The sequence below is a fragment of the Tauraco erythrolophus genome, chromosome 2 (genome assembly GCF_009769465.1).
Source record: "Tauraco erythrolophus isolate bTauEry1 chromosome 2, bTauEry1.pri, whole genome shotgun sequence".
NCBI classification, from domain to species: domain Eukaryota; kingdom Metazoa; phylum Chordata; class Aves; order Musophagiformes; family Musophagidae; genus Tauraco; species Tauraco erythrolophus.
This window is the reverse complement of record NC_141466.1, coordinates 44,966,067-44,992,408: the sequence shown is the minus strand read 5'-3', so window position 1 is coordinate 44,992,408 and position 26,342 is coordinate 44,966,067. Positions and strand designations below refer to the sequence as shown.

The following is a 26,342-nucleotide window of genomic DNA, read 5'->3' as shown; positions in this document are numbered from 1 at the left end:
GCTAAATTATTTATGTTTGGAGAGCAATGAAAATATTCATAGAATCACAGAATCATAGAATGGTTAGAGTTGGAAGGGACCTCAAAGATCACCTAGTTCCAACTCCCCCGCCATGGGCAGGGAAACCCTCCACTACACCAGGTTGCCCAAAGCCTCATCTAACCTGGCCTTGAACACTGCCAGGGATGGGGCATCCACAACTTCTCTGGGCAACCTGTTCCAGTGCCTCACCACCCTCAGAGTGAAAAATTTCTTCCTTATATTTAATCGAAATCTCCCCTCTTTCAGTTTAAAGCCACTGCCCCTTGTCTTATCACTACATGTCCTTGTAAAAAGTCCCTCTCCAGCTTTCCTGTAGGCCCCCTTTTAAGTACTGGAAGGCTGCAATAAGATCACCCTGGAGCCTTCTCTTCTCCAGGCTGAACAGCCCCAACTCTCTCAGCCTGTCTTCATAGCAGAGGTGTTCCAGCCCTCGGATCATCTTCGTGGCCCTCCTCTAGACCCGCTCCAGCAGCTCCATGTCCTTCTTGTGTTGGGGACTCCAGAGCTGAATGTAGTATTCCAAGTGGGGTCTCACGAGAGCAGAGTAGAGGGGCAAGATTTCTCCCACCTTATGTAGTAATCACAGCAAACTGAACTCCTAGCATTTTGGTTGATGAGGGCCTGAGTGCTCCCCTTCTTAAGCGTTTAGCTGCCTGGACTCAAGGACAACTCATTGATGAGAAGACAGCAACTAGAGAGAAGCCTCAATCAGCCTCGAAGCTCATCAATAAAAGCTGGAAAGCAGATCAGCAGAGGCTCCCTCAAACAGCTGTTAAGAAGTCTTAACATGGCCTACCATCCTTTTTCACTCAGAAGACTTTCAAGCTGAGACACTCTCGTGCTTCCTTTCTCCCTGAGAAACAGTACAGCTGCACAGCAGCAGCAGCCAAGCTCATTCTTGGCCATGTACCTTACTGAATGGATCCTGACTACATCTCACAGAGTTGACTTCCTGGCTTGACCCTGGACTTGGTGCACCACCGCAGACTCACCTGAGTATGTGTTCTCTTGGCTGCCCTGGTTACCCTCTCCAGATTCGCTCTGCTCTCCTGGACTGTTGGACTGCCCTTTGGTCAACAAGGCTACAATCTCTGCTCCCGTTGTTATTGTGCTTGGCTTTCAGTTCCCCTTCCCTTCTGGAGCAACCAGCTCCCTAGCTCTGCTGAGTTAGAATTTAACCAGCTTTCTGCACAGCTTGCTGGTTTTTCTTCAATTTTGACTACTTTTTAATAATTAGTCCAACTTCAGCTGACCTGAACAAAAGTATAAAACTTGAAAACTGAGTAAATGGTGTCTGACAACAGGATCTGATTTTACAAATAAACAACGTATTATTTCTATTCCGTTTTCTTGTATAATTATACAGGTTATACTACTGAAAAACTCCACTGCATGGAATGGCATTTAAATTCATTAAAATGGCACTAATGGCATTAAATTCAACCAGTTCTGAAAGGTGATGACTAAACATACCTGAGGCACCCATTTGGATGAAACAAAGCTGGTTACTTCTATTGCAGGCAGGCCTGTTCTGGAAAGCCGGTTGATTAACTCAATTTTGATATCAGTTGGGACTATCACCTACGGACATGGAGATGTACGATAGTAAAGTATTTAATGCAGAAAGAAACTTTTGTAAGTGAAATGTTCTTGGCACATAATCAGCACTTTTTTTAAAAATAATGAACTATATTCATACATTACACCATAACTATACAGTTTCATGACTGTAGGAAGCCACTGCATAAAGTACTAGGCAGTATGAATGATCCTACTCCATTTTTCATCCACCGCAAAAGAATGAGGAAGCACTTCCACGTACTTTAGCCACACTAATTATTAATAAACAAACACCAATCTAGCAAAGAAGCAACAAAGAAAATAGTAACACAGACTAGTCCAACCAGAGAAAAAAGAAAAAAACAGTTCTACAGCTCAGGCAGAGTAATTCTCCTATTCTGTTTATATTGTTAACACAATTAGCAAGATATATGTATTTTACACAATGAAAATACTGATATCCATGTCAAAATACACCCCCAAAAAAGAGAAAAATTACCTTTTCATTTTGTAATCCATCTCTTGGCCCAACTTCTACAATCTTGATGTACTTGGGCAGTCCAGATGCTTGAAACTCCTGAAATACAAATCAATACCGAAACATAAAACAACAACGGTCACTAAGATCAAAGGTACACCTTGTACTTGTCCTCTCATACGATTCGGGTATAAAGTCCTATTGTCAACAGTAACTTTGCTCATGGCCTTTAAACATCTGTGAGAACATGTTCCACACCTTGAGTCAGGGAATAAAAGTTAAAAGCAGAAGTTAACATGTATGCATGTAACGCCACAAATGTTTATTATAAAAATGTACATAAAACCATAAATGAACATTGTGTTTTACAGAGTGAAAAATATTTCCATTTTGAAAAGCCTCCCAACGAGCAATCCAGTCCTCCAAACTTCTAACTGAATGTTCTCAATTTAACTGAACAGTTACTTCTCTGTAAACATTTGCAAGACCAGGCTATAAATCTGAAAAGAATAGAGCAGTCAAGAAATGTTGAAGAGATTATTAATGAAAGATGAAAGCAATTCCTCCACCTGAAGACGAAGGTTTTAAAGAAGGATTTAAAGGAGAACAAGGAGAGCCCCTAGTAGACAAGAAGAGGAATTTTCCAGGTGTAAGGGAAGATCTGGAAAGGCAGGAAGCTGACAGTGACAGGAGGGAAGGCAGGCAGCAGCAAGGTCAAAGGGCTAAGGAGAGCACGGGGAGTTGGAGGGGGAGGAAAGAGAAGAGCAGAAAAGCAGGTGAAGGGAAATGAAACTTCCTTTTTTATTATTTAACTGCACTGTTATTGAATCAAGTTGACAGGTGTGGCACTTCACATAACCTGGGCCTTTATGTCCTCAAACAGTTCAGAGCAGTTGCTCAGACTGACCCCCAAAAAGCTCTGTGTCTTCAAAAAACAAATCAAATGGCCAGCTCAGGGCACGCTGCCAGCACCTCTATGAGCAGACTGGAGGGATGCAGGCAGCCTCACCAGAAGCTCTGGAGATGCCCTGCTTTCCGTATTGCACTGAATACAGAATCCGACCGGTCTCCATTCCAGTTCTGAAAGCCTGGGCTGGGACTAGCGTGAGCTAATATGGCCATAATCTCACCTCACCCACACCCAGACGAAAAACCCAGTTTTCACCCTTCCCTAGCTAGTACCCTCAGGGTTTTTTCAACCAAACAGTCACTAATTTCTCCTAACAGTAACGGAAAATGAGCATTCCTAAAGTACCTTTGGTTTCTCCCCGCATTCTTGGTGCTCATGGATAAAAGTAAGTTCTCTGCAGCAACAGCCGCAACACTAGCCAAAATACAATAAATGTATTTCAGAGCATTTACTGTATATTTACCTGAGCCCAGTAAAAAGAATGGGAACCAGCTGTATAGTATCTATTTGATCACGTGGAACATCTGGTAAGTTAAAACTCTGTCAGGCTGCGCTAAGCCCACACTCACTGACAGTATAAACCTACTTCAATGTGAAGGTAAAACCTTCACATCTGCTGCACATTGTTTCTCTTTTTTAAAGTTATTTTCACAAATATGGCACCACTTCAGCACTACGGGCATAAATCCGGGTTATTTCACTATTATCAGATCCTTCTTGTTACAAGACAATATGCCACAGCTGTGCTATGAGTAAAGCTGTGACTGGAAAAAAATAAAGGAGCTAAAATAGATTATGTGAATCAAAGCTTAATTTAGAGCACGAAAAATGTCCATAACACTTCGGTGGCAAAAATGTTCAATTTCTAGGCCAAATCCTGTAAATCCTATTGAGTTCCGGCCGTGGTAAAACTTTTGCTAAAATCAAAGAGCTGTACCTGTCTTTACAGAGCAGGTCACACAGCCACAGCACGTGCAGTAGCCATTCACATGGCCGTTCGGGGGATGTCTGTCTGGATTTCGTAGGGGACAGAAGTTTGGAATAAGCATTTGAAAAGGCATTCAAGTATTGATTTTTATGCTCCATCTGTGATATAGCAGGCATATAATCCCTTTGAGCCATGGTCCAGGTCTCTCACTCCCTGTTTTTGTCTATAGCCTTCCTGTCCACTAGTCAATCTCAACTTGAATTCATTGTTCTTGAACACAACACTGAGAACTACATACAGGATTCTCACAAGGGTCACATAGTGGAAACTCAAGGCAGTACTACAGACAAATTCTTCCACTCTTCGAGCTGATGGACTAACAGCTTAAGGTAAACATCTTGGCTCTGTGTCCAGAAGAGTCTTGCTTTGCACTGAATTTCATCTAGCTTCATCTACAGTACGTTTATTGCTCCTGTCTTCAAGGTCACTCAGTTCCTCCTGTGTGGCATCCAGTGTGGTAGTGATATGCATCTTGTCTTTCTGTCATCAGCAGATCTTACCACCTTGATATTTTCTGGTGAAAACATTTGGACTAACATGATTACCTTATTTTAACACAAACATACATTATCTCAAGAAATGTGAGTTAGTGCTATAGAAGAAACACATTTTAAAAAAAGACCTGAGGAACTCCACCAGCCATATCTCTTTGGTCTAACAAATCTGCTTTCAACATTCTCTCTTATTTCCTTCTCAGCCAGTTTCTTACTCATCTCACAAATGCTGTTCTGATCATACCTTTCCCCAACATAACTAATAATTTCTCTTCTACTGCACTGCTGAAGCTTAGATAAAAAGCAAGTAAAAAGGAGAGAGAATACTCAGGTTCAGGCACCAGTGTACTATTTTTGCATTTTACAGGGTGTAATCACTGGAAAAAATTCAGAAACAAATCAGAGACTATAAAGGTACATGTACCATCTTCTGCTAAGATGACTCTAGCATTTTTCTATTCTGTGGCCCAAGTTGAATCAGAGGAGGAAAGGAGTACCTCCTCACCCTAATGTCACTTGTCCTATGAATGAATATGCAGTAACTAGCCATTAGGACATTCTTCCAAGAAGCTGGAGATACGTACTTGACAATGTTGTCAGGAAGAAAAAAGAGACTCCCTGTTTTCTTGGGAAGTCTTCTGATCACAGTGTCACACTTGCAGAACATTGGGACATCACTCAAAAGACAGCTGAAGAAGTCACCTGAGCCACCAGTCACAACACCATCTGCATTCACTGGGCAAGCTTCAAATCCACAGAACAGACTGAAGTCTTTAAGAACTTACACAGAGTTTAAACACTTCTATGGATGGCATTAGACCTTAACCAGGACTCGGGCTTCCTGAATTGAGGGATCGAGTTCCCCGAAATCTAACTCAAGGATTCCAAATGCGCACCATCCCCTTGGGTAAAAGGAAGGATTTTCAGAAAGAACAAGACAAAATTAGAGAATTTTGACACCTTCAAGCATGGCATTAAAAGTCTACAGATATAATAAATAGAAAATAGAAATGAATAGAAAAATTGAAAACAATCTTTCTACTTCAAGAGACTCCAAAAAGGGTGAACCTTACAGAAATACAAAAGTACTTACATTAAACACTAAATATGTCAGGTAAATCATTTTGTTTCAGAAAAAAAATGTCTACTAAACTGTATCATATTAAGTATTTTTTTGTAACAAAGTATAAAAAGTAGTTACGGTAGATACTTAGAGGTGACTGCTTATTGAATTATATAGTGGCTCTGTTAAAAAGTAATGACTACCAAAGTGCAATGTTTGAAATATCAAAAAGGAAATAGTTGACATAAAAGACTAAGAGCCTGGAAAATTTGTTTTTTCCATGTATCAAGCCTTGCCAAGGGAGAACAAAAAGCATACAAAACCACAAAAAATTGCTTCCCTCAAAACAGAATGCAGCCAAAGAGTCTTTTTAAAAAAAGTGAAAAGGAGAACCATACCATTCAGCTTGAGACACCAAATGTCAAATTTCTGTATGGAAACATTTTGCCTCAGTTATAAATAGCTGAAAATCCAAGTTTATTACAGAAAACCCTTAATTAGAGCTGTATAATCTTCTTAACATAACCATAAATGTAATCAAATTAAATAAACACACTTTTTTAAGCTCTGTCACTGCTTTAGTACTTTTAGTAAAGGGGCTGAGTTTCAGTCAGCCTTCTGATTTTTATTCCATGCAGCTCATTCATATAGGCACCAACAGCACTGGCAAATATTACCCAGAGTCGCTCAAAAATAACTGAAAGGACACAAAAGTAAGGAAGAAGAAGAATCCAGAGGTTCAGGTCTTTTCTATCTTTCTAACCAAGCAAAGATGAAGCTCTGCTTTCCTTTCCCACAAGGTGGTGTTCTGGCACAGAGAACAACTGAACAAAGGTAGGTCCATCTTGTACGAGGAAGAATTATCAAGGAGAGCAGTTTTAAACAAGGATCAGCAGGGAGGTAGCATCGTAACTCCACAAGTATATATGCAGTGACATGGACAAATGCCCAAAGACTGGGAGAAGGCTCTGAAATAAACAATACGATTGCTGGAAGGAGAACAAAGGAAGCAGTGGTCAAAATTCTGAACGCATAGATGTCTCTAAATTTTACAAGACATGGAGGAAATAAACAGGAAGAAATTAAAATCCTAGTACATAATCAAATAATGATGGAAGTGGTACTGCAGAGACTTGTTTATATAGTTCGCACTACTGGAAGGCAGATACAAAAGATATTAACTTCCAAGTTAAGTAGGGGGGAAATGGAGAAGATTCACATGTGAGATATAAACAATACATACAGATACTCAGAAAACAGTGGGACACACTTGGTGAATATTCCTTAGTAAAGATAAGCTGAGCATTCATCCTAGAATTTCTGCCATATGCTGCTGACATCACCACTGGGAGAACAGTGGTCAGGAACAGGCCACGACTAGCAAAAAAACTCATCAGCCCTTGAGAACCTTTCACTAAGTAAATTTTTCTTACAGTATCGTTGCATATTGATGACTTGAATGATAACAGAAATACCACAAAGCAGCTGCAAGTGCTTCAGACAATAAGACTGGAATTCAAAATTCCATTGACATACTAGAGAAATAAAGATGATGCATTTCAATAAAAATAATACATAACACAACATTTAGGACTATCCTTATTGCATCTGATGCTGACTGACTAATTCAAAGAATTTTTAGTATGTTTGTCCTTTACAAATTGTCATACTTAATTCTCCATTTTAACAATTTTGACCCTCAAAAAAAGATTTTTGTAAAATAGAAGACAGAGTATCTGATTAAACAGTTTTATAGAAAAGGACTGGGATATTAAAACGAATAACAACTGAATATGAGTCAATAACATCATGCTCTCAGGAAAAAAAAAAAAGAAAAGAAAATCATAGAATCATAGAATCATAGAATGGTTAGAGTTGGAAGGGACCTCAAAGATCACCTAGTTCCAACCACACTGCCATGGGCAGGGAAACCCTCCACTACACCACGTTGCCCAAAGCCTCATCCAACCTGGCCTTGAACACTTCCAGAGATGGGGAATCCACAACTTCTCTGGGCAACCTGTTCCAGTGCCTCACCACCCTCAGAGTGAAAAACTTCTTCCTTATATCTAATCTAAATCTCCCCTCTTTCAGTTAAAAGCCATTGCCTCTTGTCTTATCACTACACGCCATTGTAAAAGGTTTTTCTCCAGTTTTCCTGTAGGCCCCCTTTAGGTACTGCAAGGCTGCAATAAGATCACCCCGGATCCTTCTCTTCTCCAGGCTAAACAGCCCCAACTCTCTCAGCCTGTCTTCATAGCAGAGGTGTTCCAGCCCTCGGATCATCTTCGTGGCCCTCCTCTGGACCTGCTCCAGTAGCTCCATGTCCTTCTTGCTGGGGACTCCAGAGCTGAACACAGTATTCCAGGTGAGGTCTCACGAGAGCAGAGTAGAGGGACAGAATCACCTCTCGACCTGCTGGCCACGCTCCTTTTGATGCAGCCCAGGATACAGTTGGCTTTCTGGGCTGCCAGCGCACATTGCCGGCTCAATGAAATGGCAAATCTAATCCTAGGCTATGAACAGGGATGTCATAGATAAAGCAGTAGCCTGTCACTTAATGAGTAGAAATACTGTCTCTAGTTTTGGACTTCTTACTTTAAAAAAGTATTAAATCAACTGGAAATTGTCCATAGGAGGGCAAAATATAAAATGCAATGAATGATATTAGTTAAATGCAGAGGTAACTTATCTGCAATAAAGCAAATAATCGTTGAGGTCAGAAAGCATCTCTGGAAATCATCTACTCCAACCACCCCTGCTCAGAGCAGGGTCAACTAAAGCAGGTCGTCCAGCACCATGTCCAGTCAGGTCTTGAGTATCTCCAACGATGGAGACTCCTGGGCAACCTTGTCCTAGTGTTGACCACCCTCACATTAGAAAAGACTTTTCTGATCTTTAAACAGAATTTATTGTACTTCAAGTTTGTGCCCATTGCCTCTTGTCCTGTCAATGACTTTGTCTTCTTTATTCACCCCATCAGGTATTTTTACACATTGATAAGATCCCCCTGAGCACTCTCTTTTCCAGGCTAAACACTCTCTGCTTTCTCAGACTCTTCTCATGTGACAGATGCTCCAATCCATGAATCATCTTCGTGGTCCATTGCTGGACACAATCCAGTATGTCTACGTCTCTCTTATACAAGGGATTAAAATGCAGATATTACTTTAGTTCACTTCAAATTTAATTTGAAAGTGCTTGCAACTTTTATTAGAGGGCTTATGTGAGCTCATGAAAGAGTAGTGATTTAAATATATCAGGAGATTATCTGAACTGACTGAGAATTCACTGTAGGGATTTCTATTGCAAAGTCATAACTCTAACATTTCTACTGTCCTTTCCATTAATTATTAAATTCTAATATAATCTGCTAGTACACTTATTAAATCGTTGCAGGGCTATTTACAATAAAATACAAGTCATTCATAAGGAAACAGAAGAAATACGATTTTAATCACACAGGAATTCAACCAAACTATAAAGGCTTATGCTGCTGGAGTGGCCAGTTGTTCAATCTAATCCTGTTTACAAAGAGAACTTTAATAGTAGAGACAAAAGTCATAAAGTGCAAATAATATTAACAAACGAATAATAAGAAAAAACTATTACTTTTATTTAGAAATTAGAAATTAATATTTCATAAAAATAATTCTATCAAGTGAACAGAATTTTGATGAACTGACAGTTCAAAAGGTAACAAATGACATAACAAAGACTGCTCCAGAGATTGTAAAAAATGTTACTGTGTTAATCCTACATAAAACTACAAAATTTAAGTCATACTCCTAACTACACTACTCATGGACATACAGTTATAAATTTAAAAAAGCAAAATACCATCTATATATCACTATACCTTTTGGAAATAGGTCTTCCAAAGCTACAGAAGATGAGATTTAAGAGTGGTATTCAGCTCAAGGTTAAGAAACCTCAGCTCAAGGTTAAGAAACCTTAGCTCATGCTTGCTATCTAAACAGATGTACCTGGAGCCATTCTGGATGATTTAAGAGTTCTGGCCTCCAAATGCTGTTCAGGAAGGGCATGAGTCCTACTTTGCACATTTACTGTAGGTCTCATTTCAAATCTAACAAGATGTCTATACACTGCAGGACATCTTAAATGGCACTAGACACATCTGTTAGGCAACTGAACTGAGCTTCTAAATGGTTCCCCCCGTGCAGGTGTCTAAAGGCATGCTAGATGTCTAAATTTCCACTGCAGCTGAAGGAGCTTTATTTAATATGGCTGATGGAGACAAAAAATAATTCAGGTCATCCTAAGGTTCACATCTAGTGGTTGATGATCTTAATTGCCAAGTTTGCTCAGGGACTGAATGCCACTCCAGAACGAAATCAGCCTCTCATGCATTTTCTAATGTGTAAGATATGCCTACCCCATACAGACGTCTCATATATCCCAGACACTTCAAATGGCACTAGGCAACTACGTTTAGGCAACTGAGTCTTAGGTCTGCACTGGCTATCACAGGAACTTTAGTTGCTGTAGACACCCAGTTATGTCTTAATTCAAATGTCTTAATCCCAAGCAAACATCTAAACATCTGTCTCAAATGAACTGTATATCATCTAATAAGTTATCAAGAGAAACTGGAGGAACTTCTTTTGATTTCCTCCAAGAGCTCAGTAGGCAGTGTATTCTCTCCATTATTCTAAATTAAATTTTCACTCTTCCTTGCTGACATGATTCCAAATCCATCCTGCTGCCGCATTTCATCTTTGTCTCTGAGCTCTTCCTCACTGAAAAACTCAAACACAGACAAATACATAGGATAGAGGAAGTAACATTACTCCTTGTAGCAGATCATTTCAATTCAAAATATACCCTCAGCACCTGATATCTTACACATCAATAATTTTCCAGGTATATGAAAGACAAAATGTAATACATGGATATTTAAGCAGTATCAGTCCAATGAATAGGATTCTAACTCCTGTTTCAGAGCATCTCTTTGGAGCAACAGGTGTGATTACTATTCTTCCGCCCAAGATCTGCATTAGAAGCAATTAAGATCAACTGAATTCTTGCCTCCTTGTTTTCCTGTAAATCCTTTGTAAACAGAGCACTCACACTGATCCAGACATGGGACTATGGACCTTGCCTGATGCTCACTGGGCAGTGCGGCCAACCCTGATTACCATCGCTGGACTGAATCCTGACCCTGACTCACACACCCTAACCTTGGACCTCACTTATCACTGCAAACATGCCCAACGACATCTTGCTCGAACCCAGCTATCGCCTCTAGGTCTGCCCTGCTCACCTCGCTATAGCTTCTGTGGGACTGGGCCCTGACTGGTGACCTGCCAGCACTGTTACCACCCACAGTTCCCCTCCCTTAGGGAGCCACTGGCCCTCGCCGCTCCCTGACAATCAAACTGCGAGAAATTTCTTACTGTAGAGTTCATTGCAATATCTGATCCTTGCTCTCTGACATCCAGTTGAGATATATACTCTGTAAACATTTCTTTATCCCAAGTCATACATGCTTGGAGTAGAATGCAGGCTATTTCTCTCTCTCTTTGCCCCTTTCTATCAGCTGCACCTAAAAAGAAAGTGCAGTAGCTAAAAAGAAAGGGCCAGCACTCTTAAGTAGAAGCTTTGTTGATGGAGGCCAATAATATCACATGCTCCAGATTAGAGCAGCAGCAGTCATAAGCTATGTCTGAAAGTTAGTGCTTTGTACATTAACTCTCTCTGATCCTGCTGCACCATCTCCTTACCCAGTGGAGGCTAGAGCTATCAGACGCTGTGAGAGTAATCCCAAAGGATAATGTCTTGTACAAGCAACAAACAAGGGTTTGACACGAAAAAATACACCAAAATCCAACTAATAATAAAAGAGCTCTGTCTGATACACAAATACAACTCTGCTCATAAAAGAGAAAACTGAGGCATTATACGCAGTTGTGCTAAATCACTTACTGCACAGAGAATCACCAGAGGGGTACTAAGTGTGCAAACACATTTCACAGCACAGTATCTCCCAGGTCTTAGCAAAATCTAACAAGATGGAGCAAATCAAACAAGTGACTCCTTTTTATACGGAAGGACGTTTCTTTCAGGCCAAATACAAAACAGCACATTTTCCAAAAGAGCTACAGAGTTAATAAATCAATATAATCTCTGTCTGCAGGAGTCTAACAGAGGGAATAAGAGAAGGAATTTCTCACTTCTCAGACTATTTTCCTTTATATTAAATCAGAAGAGGTCAATTCTCACATACTTTGTGTGAAACACCTGCTGAATATTGTTTTCTATGATCTGGAGTTTACCCTTTCGCTTACAGTGGATGTGCTTAGCCGCTCAGAGATGCAAACAAAACCTGCAGCTCCCTCCAACATATAATTTGCCTTGAATCAACAATTCAAGCAAACTCAGCTTGAGCTATGAATACATATAGACTGAAACCCTGGCTCTTGGAGGTGTCTACTTTCACTTTTATTTTAAAAGCATAAGAATAAACTCTAATAATGCATTAATACATTTTTAAATACACAAAAGGATGAAAGTTGCTTTCTGTTGTACTTTTCATACCACATCAAAGACTAAACTGACATGCATTCTTAGACACTCATCTTCCCCTTTCATGAGGAAGTGCCAAGTTCAGAAGTAATAAACAGGCTTAAAGAGTTCTCATTGTTTTTTTATCACGCTGCAGGTTTGGAATGCATTCTGAAACTGCTACTCTTAAGTCAAACCAATTGCATGGGTTACCATACTGATCTTGCAACAATTTTATCCTGTATTTCTTTAGGACCTTCTCAGTTTCTTCATAAACTAGATTTTCTTCTTGATCTCTCTGCTATTGGAAGAGAACACTGAATGTAACAGTATTTCTTCCAAGATTGCAGAGCTACACTGAACTACTACATTGGGAACGTGTTTTTCCCAGTGGCAGTATATGAACCCAAAAATTGCTAGCCTATAGCCTTTAGCTGATTAAGTCCTTGTTTTGCAACTTCTCATACATTGCTTTTGACTCAAAAAAATGTGCAAAGCACAGATACAGTGAAACGATAGAACACAGCTTAACCGGTGGTTTTATCTCAGGTACACAGTAATGGCTATGCTGGACAGAAAACGAATACAAGCTGTATTTCTCACCTTACATAATGATGAAGAGTAAAAATTATAGTAAGACCACCTATTCAAAATATAAACGTTCATGAAGAAACACACATAGTGTCATTATTACCTAAAGTACAATTGCTAGTATTATTTCAAATGTAAGAAAGTGAAAGTAAGAAATGTGAACACTTTAATTGCATAAAGTCACTAATTTTAAATTGGGATCATCAAAATCATGACAGTCCATGCACATTCTAACTATACTGCCAGGGACAACAACTTATTACTTGTCAGTAAAGAGTCATACAAACATTTCTGGTGGTCATGGCTTAGAATTTGATGAATGCGAGCTGCAGTGGATCAGAAAATTCCACAGGCAGATGCAGGCTATCGAAACTGTTGTGCTCACAGCCCTGCAAAAAGGAAATCTCAGGAACTGGGGACTGAATGTCTAACATAAGGAGCAGCTAGTCTAAGAGCAACTGCAAACCATGTTCAATTCCCTGCCATGATGTTGGATGCTCTGAAAAAAAGCAGTAGTGTTACAGGACAAATACTCAGAAGGGTAAAATCAAGCCCAAAGACTGTTCACAATCTTTGAAAATAAAGCAAGCCCTTCTTTAATATTCATGTCTGTACTCTACATAAAATCATTCACGTGACAGAACAAAAAAATAGACCAAATCTGTCAAACAACAGTCTCCTGAACGAGCCTGAACTTTCTGAATTATCACTGACGACTTGCCATCTTCTAAAAAACATTTGTTGCTATTCTCAACAAATGTAGAACATGTGGAATGACAGGGGTTTGAATACAAGTGCCAATTACAGCTAACAGTTCATGCAACCTAAAAGCAGACAGATGTACTGTAGTCACAGATAATTTTGGCTAACTTGCAAAATAATGACGAAGGGAATGTATCACTACGGTCAGATGGTAGCAGAGGCATAGACAAACACAGACTTGTGTTACAATGGAATCATTAATAATAAATGGTACTAGAGGCCTCTGTTGTTAGTAAGAGGCCAACACAGTCAGTCACTTCAGCAAAAATTAAAAATATATTTTCAGGACATGGTGTATACATTACCTTTTTCTATTTCCCTAAATGCTTCCCTTGGCTAACAAGCAGCGTTTCTCCATTAACCAAGTTGATTTGCAGCCAATTCACTTTCATCCATATCCCTATCTTGGTCAAAGCCTGGAAAAGCAATTACATTCTGCCATCTGGGCTGGATGAAAAGGATACAGAGAACTGAGATCAACAGCATACTGATGACACTGGAGCCAAAACCTCCCACACTTTCCTTTACTATTATTTATGGTAATAGTATTATGGTGTGTATGGCGTTTTACAGGCAAGACTGAAGACAGAATTCTAGAAGACAGAAAGAGTGGTGTTTTTCCACACACATTGAAAAAGCAGAGGCATGATCATCCTTACAAGACCAACATGTGAAAGTAATTTGCCCTTTGTAATGCTTTGGGATATCAATGAGGGAAAAAAAACGAATACATTGACAAGCCAGCACATCCACCCTATCAGATAAGTCTCTTTAAATACCTCTTTGTCAATAAAAGTGAGTTATGCATAGATCTTTAAGAATTCAAGTAAAAAGTTGGAAGTAAATCAACTATTCTCAACTATTCTCAATTATTATTGTCATCAAAATCACCTACCATGTCCAAGAAGTGCCTAAAAGATCAAGGAAATCTTTAATTCAAGTACAGCTGGCCCACCACTATGTTTTCCATAGCTCTCTTCCCAAAAGACACTGATAAAAATGACAGTAGTTTAATGGTTATTTATTTAGCCAGGGTTGGCAACTCATCCTTCAGGATAATTTAAAATTTATAAAGCTCTTTAGAAAAATAACATCTGCAAAGTGTTACCATAATAATTTCCCAATAGTAGGAAGGAAATTATGGTATCTTGAATGCTACACCATTCTTGATGTTATAAAAATGTTTCATTTTCACAATGGAATCAGTCAAATGTGAGCATATTTAGATAATATAATTTTATGCCCACTTAACAGATAATAATTAAAGCTACTGAAAATTTTCCTTATATGAAATTTAGAAAAAAGACAGGACATGATGCGTTATTTTTAAAATAAATATTTAAAATGTTTTTACCAGTTTTTATGAGCTTATTAAAAAGTATTTATATTATAATGATGTCACAGCTTCTGCTGATCTAGTTAATTTTCCAATTACATTAAATAGTAATGTAATAAGATTTTAACATGTTCTAATCACACAAACCTGAAAACACTGGAGTGGAACAAGCAGAAGAAAATGGACCAGTACTGGACAAACTGTGACAAAGACAAAACCAAAATGGGATCATATCACTTCAGATTATTTGAGAAAATTAAGCATTGTCATGGCAAAACGAATCATGAGATTTCCTAATTTTTTATTGCTTCCATTTCTAGACTTAACAAATTTAGGAAGACTTTTTTCAGCCTTCATATTCTGGATAATAAGTTGCACAACAGATGAGAAAGAAATCTGCATTGGTGTAAAACCAGTAATAAGATCAGTGGGTTAATGCTAACGAAGCATAAAATAAATAAAAGACATGTAGCAGTATCAGCTGTACTTTCATTTTACTGTGACACATAATCTTGACCAAAGGATTGTTCTAAACTCTGATGATAGATAATAATAAAAAAGGACTAAATGGAAATCCAGCCATAACACTCACTAAGCTCAAAACGTCCTGAGATGTCCTTAAAGGAAGGATTCAATTTGTCTTTAAGACACCTGAACTTAGGTGTCTCCACACTGATGTCTCCAGGCGTGCTAGGTATCCACGTACAGTCCATGTATATATTCATATATAACGTCTTAGGGTTTCCTAAACACAGCACGTAGGACACAGGACCTACGCCTTTTTTGGCAGCTGGACGTAAAGTAGGATATTACAGGGCATCTTAAATGGCATCAGCAATGAGGCATGGCCAGCTGAATCAAGCCACTTCTCAATGCTGTCAACAATGGCCAAAGGCATATGAAACAACTCAGCTGAGTAGTATGGACACAAGTCAGACAGCTAATTACAGGCACAATTTGAGATGCATCCCACTTGACTCCCAGCTACCGTACCAGAGGGCACAGGTCTCCCATAAATCCTGTTTGATATCTGCCAACCCTGTAAGCCATCTCAGCTACCCTAGGGTATCTCATACGGCACCAGACAACCGTGCTTAGGTAATGGAATCAAGTCCTAAATATCAGAAAGTGACAGGGAGACAAGACAATTCTCAATCACCAATTGATTCCTCTCTGTACAGCCAACAGACAGCTGGCTTAGTAGCTTAGCCTTCCGTCTTCTTCATACCATTCAGGCAAAAGTGAGACACGGCAGGGACAAGGAACTTGCCTGTCCTCTCTCTTCTCTTTCCCAATAAATTCTTCATGTAAGCTGTTTTGCTTTATACGAAGCCAACATATAGTTCAATTTAAATTATGTTTCCAGGCTTTTAAACATTCAGCTGTGATCAGCTGCGGATTCTGTTCAATCTTTTTCCTAATCCCAGTGTTCCACGATATACCTTCATCACTTACCTTGCTCCTCCATTTCTCACATACTAACACCTATATTTAATCTCATCTTAACTACTTGCATTATAAGTAAACCCTAAAGCCACATATAGTTCCTTTCCAGATGCTGCTGTTGAATTATTTCCCTATGGGTTTCACCTAACATTCCACCGATGTCCTCTGGCGCTTCAGTCCACACATCTCATGCATTCAAAGCCTTTAAACTTTTTTTTTTCAAGAAACTCATAAACTAACACCTTTATTCCCATACAAAACAGCTAACAGCTGCAGACAAAAAAAAACAGCCAAACAAAGAAGAAATGTCTACCCAGCACAGTTTTATACCAACGCACCTTTTTGCATGTAATAAATCTATTTTTTTTCCGTAAGAGCCGTTGAGAAACACTCTCATAAGCATATTTAATCCAAATAACAAATTCAAATGTAATATAACAACTGGAGTAACTTTCATCCATTTACACTAAACCATAATTCCCTTTTAACATTCCCTTTTAACAAGGGCATTATCTAAAAATAATATCAGCTACAACAACATTCTGATAGCAAGTATAATTTCCTTCTTATCACCTGCAGCATCTTTTTCATCTTTTGCCACATTAGAATTTTGTCCCAAACTATGATCGAAATCTTCACCATCAATTACTATGTCTAACACAGCAAAAGCCTGAAAAGTCATAAGCTGATGACTTTCAACTCAAATACCCTAAGATTAAAAAGCAACCCTAAAACTATCCCTGAAAGTATCTTCCTGAAATGTAAATCATGCATTTATCAGTTTTCTGATTCCTTTGGAGTGAGAGATGGGTTAAAGGGACAGATAGTCAGAAAAATAAAGTCTGTATCTGATTCATAACCTTATATTTAATAAACTCGTTATTATTAATTACAATTTATGTCACTATCAATATATTAAAAAATAGAAAAAACTTTTATCTCCACTGCACTACTTAGTTTGCACACCATTTTGGCATTTCTGCCCCAAGAGGCCTATATAAGTGTACATTAATACAGCAGCAATAAAGCATTTCCCTTTTGCTGAAAAGCAAAATTGTGGAATTAGCTTTACTGGTATTTAGCACAGTATGAAAGCCTGATTTTGATCATGGAGCTACAGGCCTCATATTACATGCTCTTATCTCAGAAATACCACATCAGCCAATAAAGCAACTTTTCTCAGAGTTTCAATATTCTGATGAGTTTTCCTACGTGACAGAAGATGGATGGATTAGATAGCCAGAGAGAACCTTTTCCTATAAATTTGTGCCTGATAGCTTCTTTTTCCCCATTCTTAAAATTAATATTCTTCTGTTCCAATATTTTCTGAGGTTCAGTTAATTGATGAGCCTTACTTGAGTGCACGGCCCTTCACTACGCTGTACGTCAAGCTCCACGTATGCGTGATGATGTGCACTGGCACACACTGTAAGGTGGTGCACATTCCCCAGCAAGTTCACAATATCACACAGCATCTTTAATACACAGTTCTCTTTCATACTTCATCTATCTTTTTAAATACACGTTTGGGGGAAAAGAAGAATGCTAAAGAAAATATTTCATCTTTGTTAAATGAACGAGAGCGCTAAACAATAGAAGAGAATTCAACAAAGTCTGAAGTACTAAATAACTACTTTTCTTAAGCTCCCCCCAGTTTTTTTAAACACAACTCATTGCACATTTGACGCATCAAAGGATCTCAATAACCTTCAACTCCTAAAATTTCAGAGAACTATCACCTTAGTTAAACATTTCAAATATTTATGTGGGGAAAGAGCAGAAGATGACAAGAACTCACTTCAGCTTTATCTCTGCACTGCACCTACACTGCACCAGTTTCTCACTGTGTGATATTCACACAGAAACTGAAATTCAAACACACACTTTCATAAACAAGTGAATCTTCCAACCTAGATGCTGCAAGAATTGGAGCTACCTTTTTCCTCTGAAACACCGAAACAAGGTTCTAGCATTAAAACTGAGAGAGAGTAAGTGTAACTTCATTCTAGGTACCCAGCATCCCATCTTTAAGCCAAGCCTAGGTGAAAAAAACTTAACTTGTGATACAAGCCACTACAGACACAACTGTTACTATTACGTATTAGTCACGTCATCAGACAGTTCAAAGATACAAAATTTGATTAATTAGGAGCAGTAAATATTTTGTTTTATGAAAACTTCTGTGTCTGACCAACTGGTAGGTCTTACAGTAGCCTTATAAGGCACTTGTGGGATTTCCTCACCCATACTAGAATCTAGAAGATCCAAAAACTGTAAACAAAATCCTTATTATAACCTGAGACAAAGATAATACTCCCATTTATTTCAGTAGGAATTAAATTTCGATCTAGTTGTTCTTAGTCAAGTCACTTATCTTCACTCTCAGCCAAGGCAATGAGAAAATGAATTAAGAATGATCTCAAGATGTATGAATTTTAAAATGATGATTTGACACATGGGGTGTCTGAAATTAATCTTCTTCCTTGAGCTGGCAACAGAGGAAATGAACATCACTGTGCCCATATGTAGTCTTTGAAGGAGGTGGATGCGAGACAAGTCAAAAATGGGATCTCACCAAAAAACAGATGTTGGGTCTGAGTAGAAATTTCCTGTGTGTTTTTTTAATTCCCAAATTTGCAGAGCAAGATCTGTAAAATCCTTTACAACATTTCCAGCTGTATTATAAAGTTCTAAACCCACATAATAATGCCAATATAGCATAAATCTGTATCAACCAAAAACCTCCTGTTATCTTTCCACTATTTACAAACCAATGGCATAAAAGAACTAGAAGTCAGTGACTCCATTTAGGTCCAGCTTACACTTTATCATCAGCCTCTTAACTTCTAACATCCTGTTTGGCACCTTCAGCAAACCCACTACTTATCCTTTTCAGACTTTCTCTCTTCAACATTTTATCCACCGATGTTCTTGAGCTCTTATTCTGCAGCATAAAGAATACCTGGCTGAAAAAATCTGGCATGAGTCTATTGACGGGATCTTCTAAAGGGGAAACTCCTCCTGACTTCAAAGAAAATTCTGGAAAGAGATCAGCATTGAACTCTCTCTACTCCACTAAAATTCAGCGGGAGTGTGTTTTTGTGTTTTATTTACTACCTTCAGTGTCAGCATGTATCAAATGTCATTTATCATCTCCAAAGTCAACAAGAAAAGATACAGCATGCTGATATGAACTTAACAGGTTACATTTTAATTCTAAATTATAGTTATAGTAAGCCTTTCTACTTTATTCTTCTATTTATTTTACCTTTTTAATAACATTCTACACTTTATATCTTATGAACATTAAGAAAATAAATGTTGCTTGGAAACCTGCAACAAAACAAAAAAAGTCCCATTCTTGTGATGTAGTTGTCAATAAAAAGATCCATCTTCTGAGTTTTGTATCGACAAGGCCTCTACATGTAGAGGAATATGAAGGGCTGAAAATCAGGAATTTTAAAATCTCCTAGTGATTAGTTATTTAGTTTTGTACAAGAAAGACAGTGTAAAATCCAAATCCCTTGGAAGTTCAGGATGAAAACACAAAATGAGGTAACAACAGTGGGTAAAGGAGAGAGGGAAAAAAAAGGATACAAGATCTTTGCCTCATGAAATTAATATACTTTCGCTATACTGATTTCATTAAGTATCTTTAAATAACATCATCCTTTTAAAAAGCCAAGAAGCAAGAAATCTGCAGTATAATGTTCAGGACATCTAGCTTCTTTTTTCTTTATTAAAAATAGAATTTATATGCAATTTTTCAGGAGATTAAAAAACAATTTAAATTATGATGTATTTCTTGCATATTGTAATTGTCATAATAAATTAATACATGTGCAATACTGTTGACAGCAAATTTTTATAGTAGTTTTTAAACAAAATAAATTCAATAAAAAATGAAAATAACCTTAATAGTTATTTAAGGAGAGCCTGCAAATGTGAATTTGTTCCTGGAATATATAATTACATGGAGATAAAAAGAACATTAAATATAGTATGTCTCAAATCAGTTGCTCTGAGGTGTAGCTAAAAGATTAAAATAAAACAGACATGCCTTCTCCTCCAGGTAGCATAATACCATATGCTTCATTTTTTAAACTGTAATTTGAATCAAGAATCAACCATCGAATACAAGAAGAGGCTAAGACGAATATACGTAATTGTCTTACAGACTGTGGGTTTTTTTGTTATTCCTGAGTTACTTTAAAAATAAATTTGAGAGGTTTCTAGCATATGGGTAAAACACGGCAGTATGTTGCAAAATCTAAACTACCAAATCAAAACTGCAAAAGTAAGACACTTCTTGTATCTCTCGATCCAAGAGTGTCATGCGGTGATGAGATGAGGGAACTTTAGGCTGCATGGTTTAGGTCTGGATATTTAGGCATGTAGCATATAAATCACTGCAACCTAGGCACTGAAACAGAAGTTAGCAGCCTAAATTAGAGGACCCAAGCTTTTGTTCATTATTATACATATTTAGCATGTAGAATTTGTGTTCCTCACCAGTTATAAAACTGACAATAATGTACGCTGCGCTTTCCAATGATAACACACTGAACAACTGTTAATAATTCTGGGTATTGCATCCCACATGACAGCCTAAATCAGAAAATTTAGAAATCCTACCAGATAACATAGCACACATTAGCATTATTTACATAGATTTACACCTTCTAGAGTCACTGCTACATCCAGCAGAGCAAAAAATTGAGTTTTACTTTTTACCCATTTTCGCTTTGCTTGTGGTAGATGTAGGCAGCCCTCACCAAATCAGTAACTCCTAATATACTCCTAATATACTATACCTCTTAGTACAGCTAGCTAGTGGTACATTAAAATACAACAGTCTCAGAGGAAGATGCGTATTACTCAGCTACGTTTAGCTACAACCCTCTTGTCAGAGTAGAATAGGATGCAGTGATTTAAAGTGGCAGAAGATGAATAGCCACACTGAAGTTGACACTCTGACCTTAACTAATCCTACTTTTTCCGAAGTGTTGTAAGCCATGCAACTTAATTAAAAACTGGACTTGGAATTGTCTCTATTTTACATCATTTAAATATCTAATCTTCTATATAAACTTTCAAAATCTATTCAGAATCCAATCATTTTCACTACTACGGAAACCACATCTTGTAATCCTTTTTCTAAACCTTTTCATACAGGTTATTCACCCTCATTATTTTGATTAGAAAGATATTAAAGAATGTCACCACTTGATACTTAACTTTTAAATTTCTACTCTGTATTTAGCATATAGACAGATTATAAGTGTGTGTTTGTGTGTGGCAACATATTCCTTTATTTTAAGCAGCTCTTTCCTCTTCTCTCCCTGCCTGTCTATCCTCCAGGTCTTAACACTAGTTACCAAACGAACCAAAGTAATTTTACATTTTATCTCCATTTTCCTGACCATTCTAGTGGTGCAAGACCTAACCTGTTCCAGCTGGAATTCAACTTCTTGAACATGACTAACCAAAACTGAACAAGCCTCAGGTACAGCTTTTTGCAATGGCACTAACATTTCCCTGTTTGACTGAAAATATCTTATCTGATATATATGAGGATTTAATCTGATTTTTCTAACAGCTGTACTGTATTGGCAGCTCACAGCCCTCCTATGATTTTTAAGTGTTCCAAGTTCTTCTCTTCTTCAATCGCTTCTAACTGATAATGTCACAGTTTCTAGTTTGGGTTATTAGTCTTGAAGTACAGAATCATTCTGTATCCTTGAACTTCATCCCAGTCTTTTACACCCTTTCTTCAGCCATCCAGCTCTTCCCTGCTGTGTCCTTAGCATATTCCTAAGGCACTAAAATTCCATTTTAACCCACATGAAAACATAACATTCAGTCGGATGTAGGATGAGACCAATGTCAGTTGCTCTCCGAGCATCTCTCCTTCCAGCCAGAAAATTCCTGCTAAGCCAGAGGACAACCATCAGCAGCTGATGAACAGCCAGCCTTCCTCCTTGCTGCCCAGCCTGAGCTTTTGCAAAACAGAACACAAAGTACATTACAAATTCCAGATAAGTGCTATAAGTCACCAACAGTATCAATTTCGATCACTGCAGAAATCTCCCTAATACTGCAACATCTACTACCACCTCCTTTCTAGGTAGATCCTAGCACATTTTACAGTTCTAATATAAACCCATGTCTTTAAAAAATTCTCATGTAGCTATATCTTCTATTTAGTAAGATTAATTAGTCTTTTAATATTAAATTAGTCCTATCTATTAATAACAAAAGCATACACTGGGGTAATGCTAAGAGAATGAAGTGGAACTAGGATCTCCTTGAATAAAACATAAGACAGTATTTCTGAGGCAAACAAGATTAAGAAATTAAGAAAACTGAGTAAGATGAAGATACTTCAACAGGAATGTGGTGTCGCATTGACTAGTGAGGTGTTCAATAGTTTTTTTAGGTAATACAGACTAGTCTAAATAAGAGCAAAATAGATATTAGTAAATTCTACTACTAGAGAGTAGAAAATTCTATTTACTTTCTATCTAGTCATTAGCTCAATTTTCACCTCACACTTTCAATAACTTCGGTCCTCAAGCAACTCTATGTTTTGAAATCAAATATAGTTGTAAAAATACTGCAAAATGAAAACAGGACAATTAAGAGAAAACAAAGACCAAGACATCCCACTACTCACTCTAGGACCTATTATTTTGCCTCCAATACAGCTCCAAGTGGTTAAACCTGGACCATTACAAATAGTCAGCCCAGTATATAACAACATTTTCGTATATTTGGGATTTTTTAGACAAAAATGAATTATTTTCATTTTACAAGAGCCCTGGTAGCAACACTCCAATAACACATTTTACTTTGTGTTTAAAGATAAATCCTGAAAAACTCTTGAAAAGATTCAGGAGGAAAATCAACTCCTTATTTTCAACAGCCATGAAAGCACTAAATTATTCTCAGGAATCTGTTCTTGCACTGTATACCCCTTCCCCTGTTTTGTTTCTTGGTACACTCACATAAATGCGATTACAGTGGTGCCCCCATAACTGTCTTGCATACACCAGTCGAAGCAAAAAAACCCACTTTTTACAACCATCACTTGAGCTAGTATAGTTTCTAGATCACATAACACATCTCTTTTTTGAACAGGATTAGTACAGAACACACTCAAGCATAAGGAAAATATTAACAGCATGTTTAAGCATCCACGTGAGAAAAACGGAAATTTGAAAAGATTCATGTAAAGTAAAGAAACTTATTAAAATAATCTAATCAAAATCACAGAGAGGTAATGCAGAAGCAAATGTTAAAACATTAACAGTGACCAACAGCTAATTAGTGTCGATGGGCTCAGGAGGCTGTGCCGCTCACGATCCCATCAATGTGCACAGGGAGGATAAGCAGCAAATTCTCATGTTTGCTGTTTACTGAGGAAGACATTTTCCTGTATCTTTGGAGGAAGAAAAATTGTGATGAAAACGAAAGAAGAGCACTGCAAAAATGAAGCAAAAGTTACAGGCATCCATTACAATAAAGAAACTTTTTTTTTTAAATCTACAATTTTCTGGGAAGATATTATTGCTTATCTTTGACTTCAAACACTCTGTTGCTAAACCCCTTGAACCTTTCAGATGCTTTGTCTGATAGGGGGCTGAGACTGATGCAATCAAGTGGCATATCAAGATATTTTGAAAGAATTTTTAAAAAACATTCACAGCTTTCAAAAGAAAATGACACACCAAAACGTAGCAAGGGCACCTGAAAAGGATTATAGACCTTCACTTCATGCCTAATACATAAAAGTCCTTTCATTCTATTTTGTTTCTCTTTACTGTACAAAAACATTTTTCCACTTTTACGGAAACAACTGAAAGAATTATGTTTGATTTTTTCCCCAAAATTCAGTGCTGGATAGACACCGTTCTCAGGGAGTTGTGATAGCTGGAAGTTGTATGGAGCTTACCTATACACAGCTCGGTGCTCACAACAGTATTTTTTATGACTTGGCAAAGTTTGTGTCTACATCTCCCTTAAGCATTGCCTTAGGTATTCCATACCCAGATCATATGAAGCAAAATTACAATGCTGCCACAGAATCACAGAATGTTAGGGACTGAAAGGAACCTCAAAGGATCATCTGGTCCAAAGGATCTAGTCAAAGGATCATCTAGTGCCAGCTTTCATGGTGCTCAGAACATCCCATTTTTCATGATCTCCCCACCTCTGAAGTTACATTGCTACCTAGTAATTAAACTTCTTTTCCAGAGGGTAGAGAAAAATGGAAGATTTACCTCCAGTAGCTCTGAAAGCTGTAGAAAACAGAAGAAAGATGCAATGAGCAATAAATGCATTTTTTTTAAGACATGATTTTTACACCAATTTTGTTCTAAGCTTGGTTTATGTTTTTTAATGTCTGGAGCACCAAGTAATTACTGGAGTTAGACTCAGAATGAATGATGGTTCAGACACAATGTGCCTCAACAATAAGTGTGTTGTTAAAGTGAAGATAATGTCATGCTCAAAATTACTTCCTTCTTCACACTGACATCTTCCTCCAATGTCATTCCAGATTTATGCAGCCTCTCCCTAAAAGGCACTGGTAGCTTTCCCTTTCCTTCATTTCTTTCCTTCCAAAGCCATGACGAGGACAGTCACGGCCTGTGGTCTTCATGTGGTCACCTACCCACGTGCCTCCTCATCTAACTTCCCAGTTTCTCCACCCACACCCCACACCTGTTCACAGGTGACGGACATGAGGGTGAGCAACCACCTTGGCTCGTTCCTCCATGACAATCCTATGGGTACTCAGCGCACCCCAGGCCAGAAGGAGGGCACAGCTGTCGCGGGCTCTGCCTCTACATCCTTGCAGCTGCGCTGACTCCCCACCCGACAGCAGCCGGGCCCACCGCGCTCCAGTTTGAGAAACACAAACTCCCGGGAGCGAGGGCGATCCTGCGGCTCGCCAACGGATGTGCCACCCTACAATTTTATGACTTTTCACACCGTGGATTATAGCAGGTGGAGGACGCCACAGACGAGCAGATTTCTTTAACGCTGCCCTCGGCGCCTCCAGAGCTGCCCACCTGTGCGTGCGCACCACCAGTCACATCGTGTCAAACCAACCGGCTTCGGAAATACCGACCAGGAAAGGCCCAACGGCGTGCGGGGGGATGAGAGGGAGACTCCCGCTCCCCCGTGCGCGCCGTTACACCCGCCGGAGGCCGGCAGGAGGGCGGGCCGCAGGCACAGGCAGGGGGCAGCAGGGACACGGGCGACGTGCGTGAGGGGCGAAGGGGCGGCGGCGGAGAGGAGGCGGCGGCGAGGGGGCGGTAGCGGCGGCGGCCCCCCGCGCCCCGGCCTCCCCCTGGCAGCGGCCGCGCCTGGCGGGGCCGGCACCATCCCATCCCTTCACCCCCGCCCGGCGATACCTGCCCGGGGTGCGGAGCCGCAGGCGGCGGCGCGGCCGGCTCGCCGATCCACAGCTGCTCCTTGAGGAGGTGCTGGTAGCTGAGGCAGTGCTTCAGCGCCGACGGCACCGTGCCCATGGCGGGGCGCTCGCCGGGCGCCCGGCAGCCCGCCGCAAGGTCGGCGCAGGGCCCCGCCGCAACCCCCGCCGCAGCCCTCGCCGCCGCCGGCTGTGGCCCGGCCCCGAGCAGCGCCTGTGATTGGCGGAGCGCAGAGTCGGCAGCCCCGGCGCGCCCCTTCCTGCGGCCGCGGCCGCTGCCGCCACCGCCGCCTCGACCCGCTGCTGCAGCCGCCAACCAGCCTCGGCGGCGGGGGGGCGGCCCGCCCGGAGACGGCCGCGGGGCTGCCGCCGCTCCTCACCTCCCGCTCCTCACCTTCCCGGGCGCTGAGGAGCGGAAGAGGGAGCTGAGCCCGGCAGAGGAGCCTGGGCGGTGGCTTGGCCGCGTGCGGTGCGGGCCCGGCCAGCGCCACAGCAGCCCGACATTGCTGGGGGATGCGGGGGGAGAAACTCCTGAGGAGACCCGGGGACCCGGCGGGCCCAGCGCTCCGCGGTGTGGGGGGTACAAGCAATGGGGACAGCCAGCCGTCCTGCCCACATCCCTCCTGACGCTCCGCATGCCCGAGGGAAACGGCCCAGCGTGGGGTTGCAGTGCTTTCGGCAGAAGGCTGGAGGGGAAAGAGGGGAGTGCGG

At 39.8% G+C, this 26,342-nt stretch overlaps 1 protein-coding gene across 4 annotated transcripts in view; it reads right to left on the bottom strand.

The window, feature by feature from the left end:
* Window positions 1–25,854, bottom strand: part of HMGCLL1 (3-hydroxy-3-methylglutaryl-CoA lyase like 1) — an 84,620-nt gene extending 58,766 nt beyond the window's left edge. Inside the window, exons 1-4 of one of the 4 annotated variants that reach the window (XM_086608319.1) lie at window positions 25,615–25,731; window positions 13,930–13,935; window positions 2,102–2,176; window positions 1,516–1,623 (exon numbers count right to left, since the gene is read on the bottom strand). In XM_086608319.1, coding sequence (XP_086464445.1) covers window positions 1,516–1,623; window positions 2,102–2,176; window positions 13,930–13,935; window positions 25,615–25,731 — 306 coding nt within the window. Of the gene's footprint in view, window positions 1–1,515; window positions 1,624–2,101; window positions 2,180–13,324; window positions 13,331–13,929; window positions 13,936–21,705; window positions 21,734–25,614 lie in introns of all 4 variants that reach the window. The other 3 variants (XM_086608318.1, XM_086608320.1, XM_086608321.1) reach the window with 3 other exon arrangements.
* Window positions 25,855–26,342: the final 488 nt, after the last annotated feature.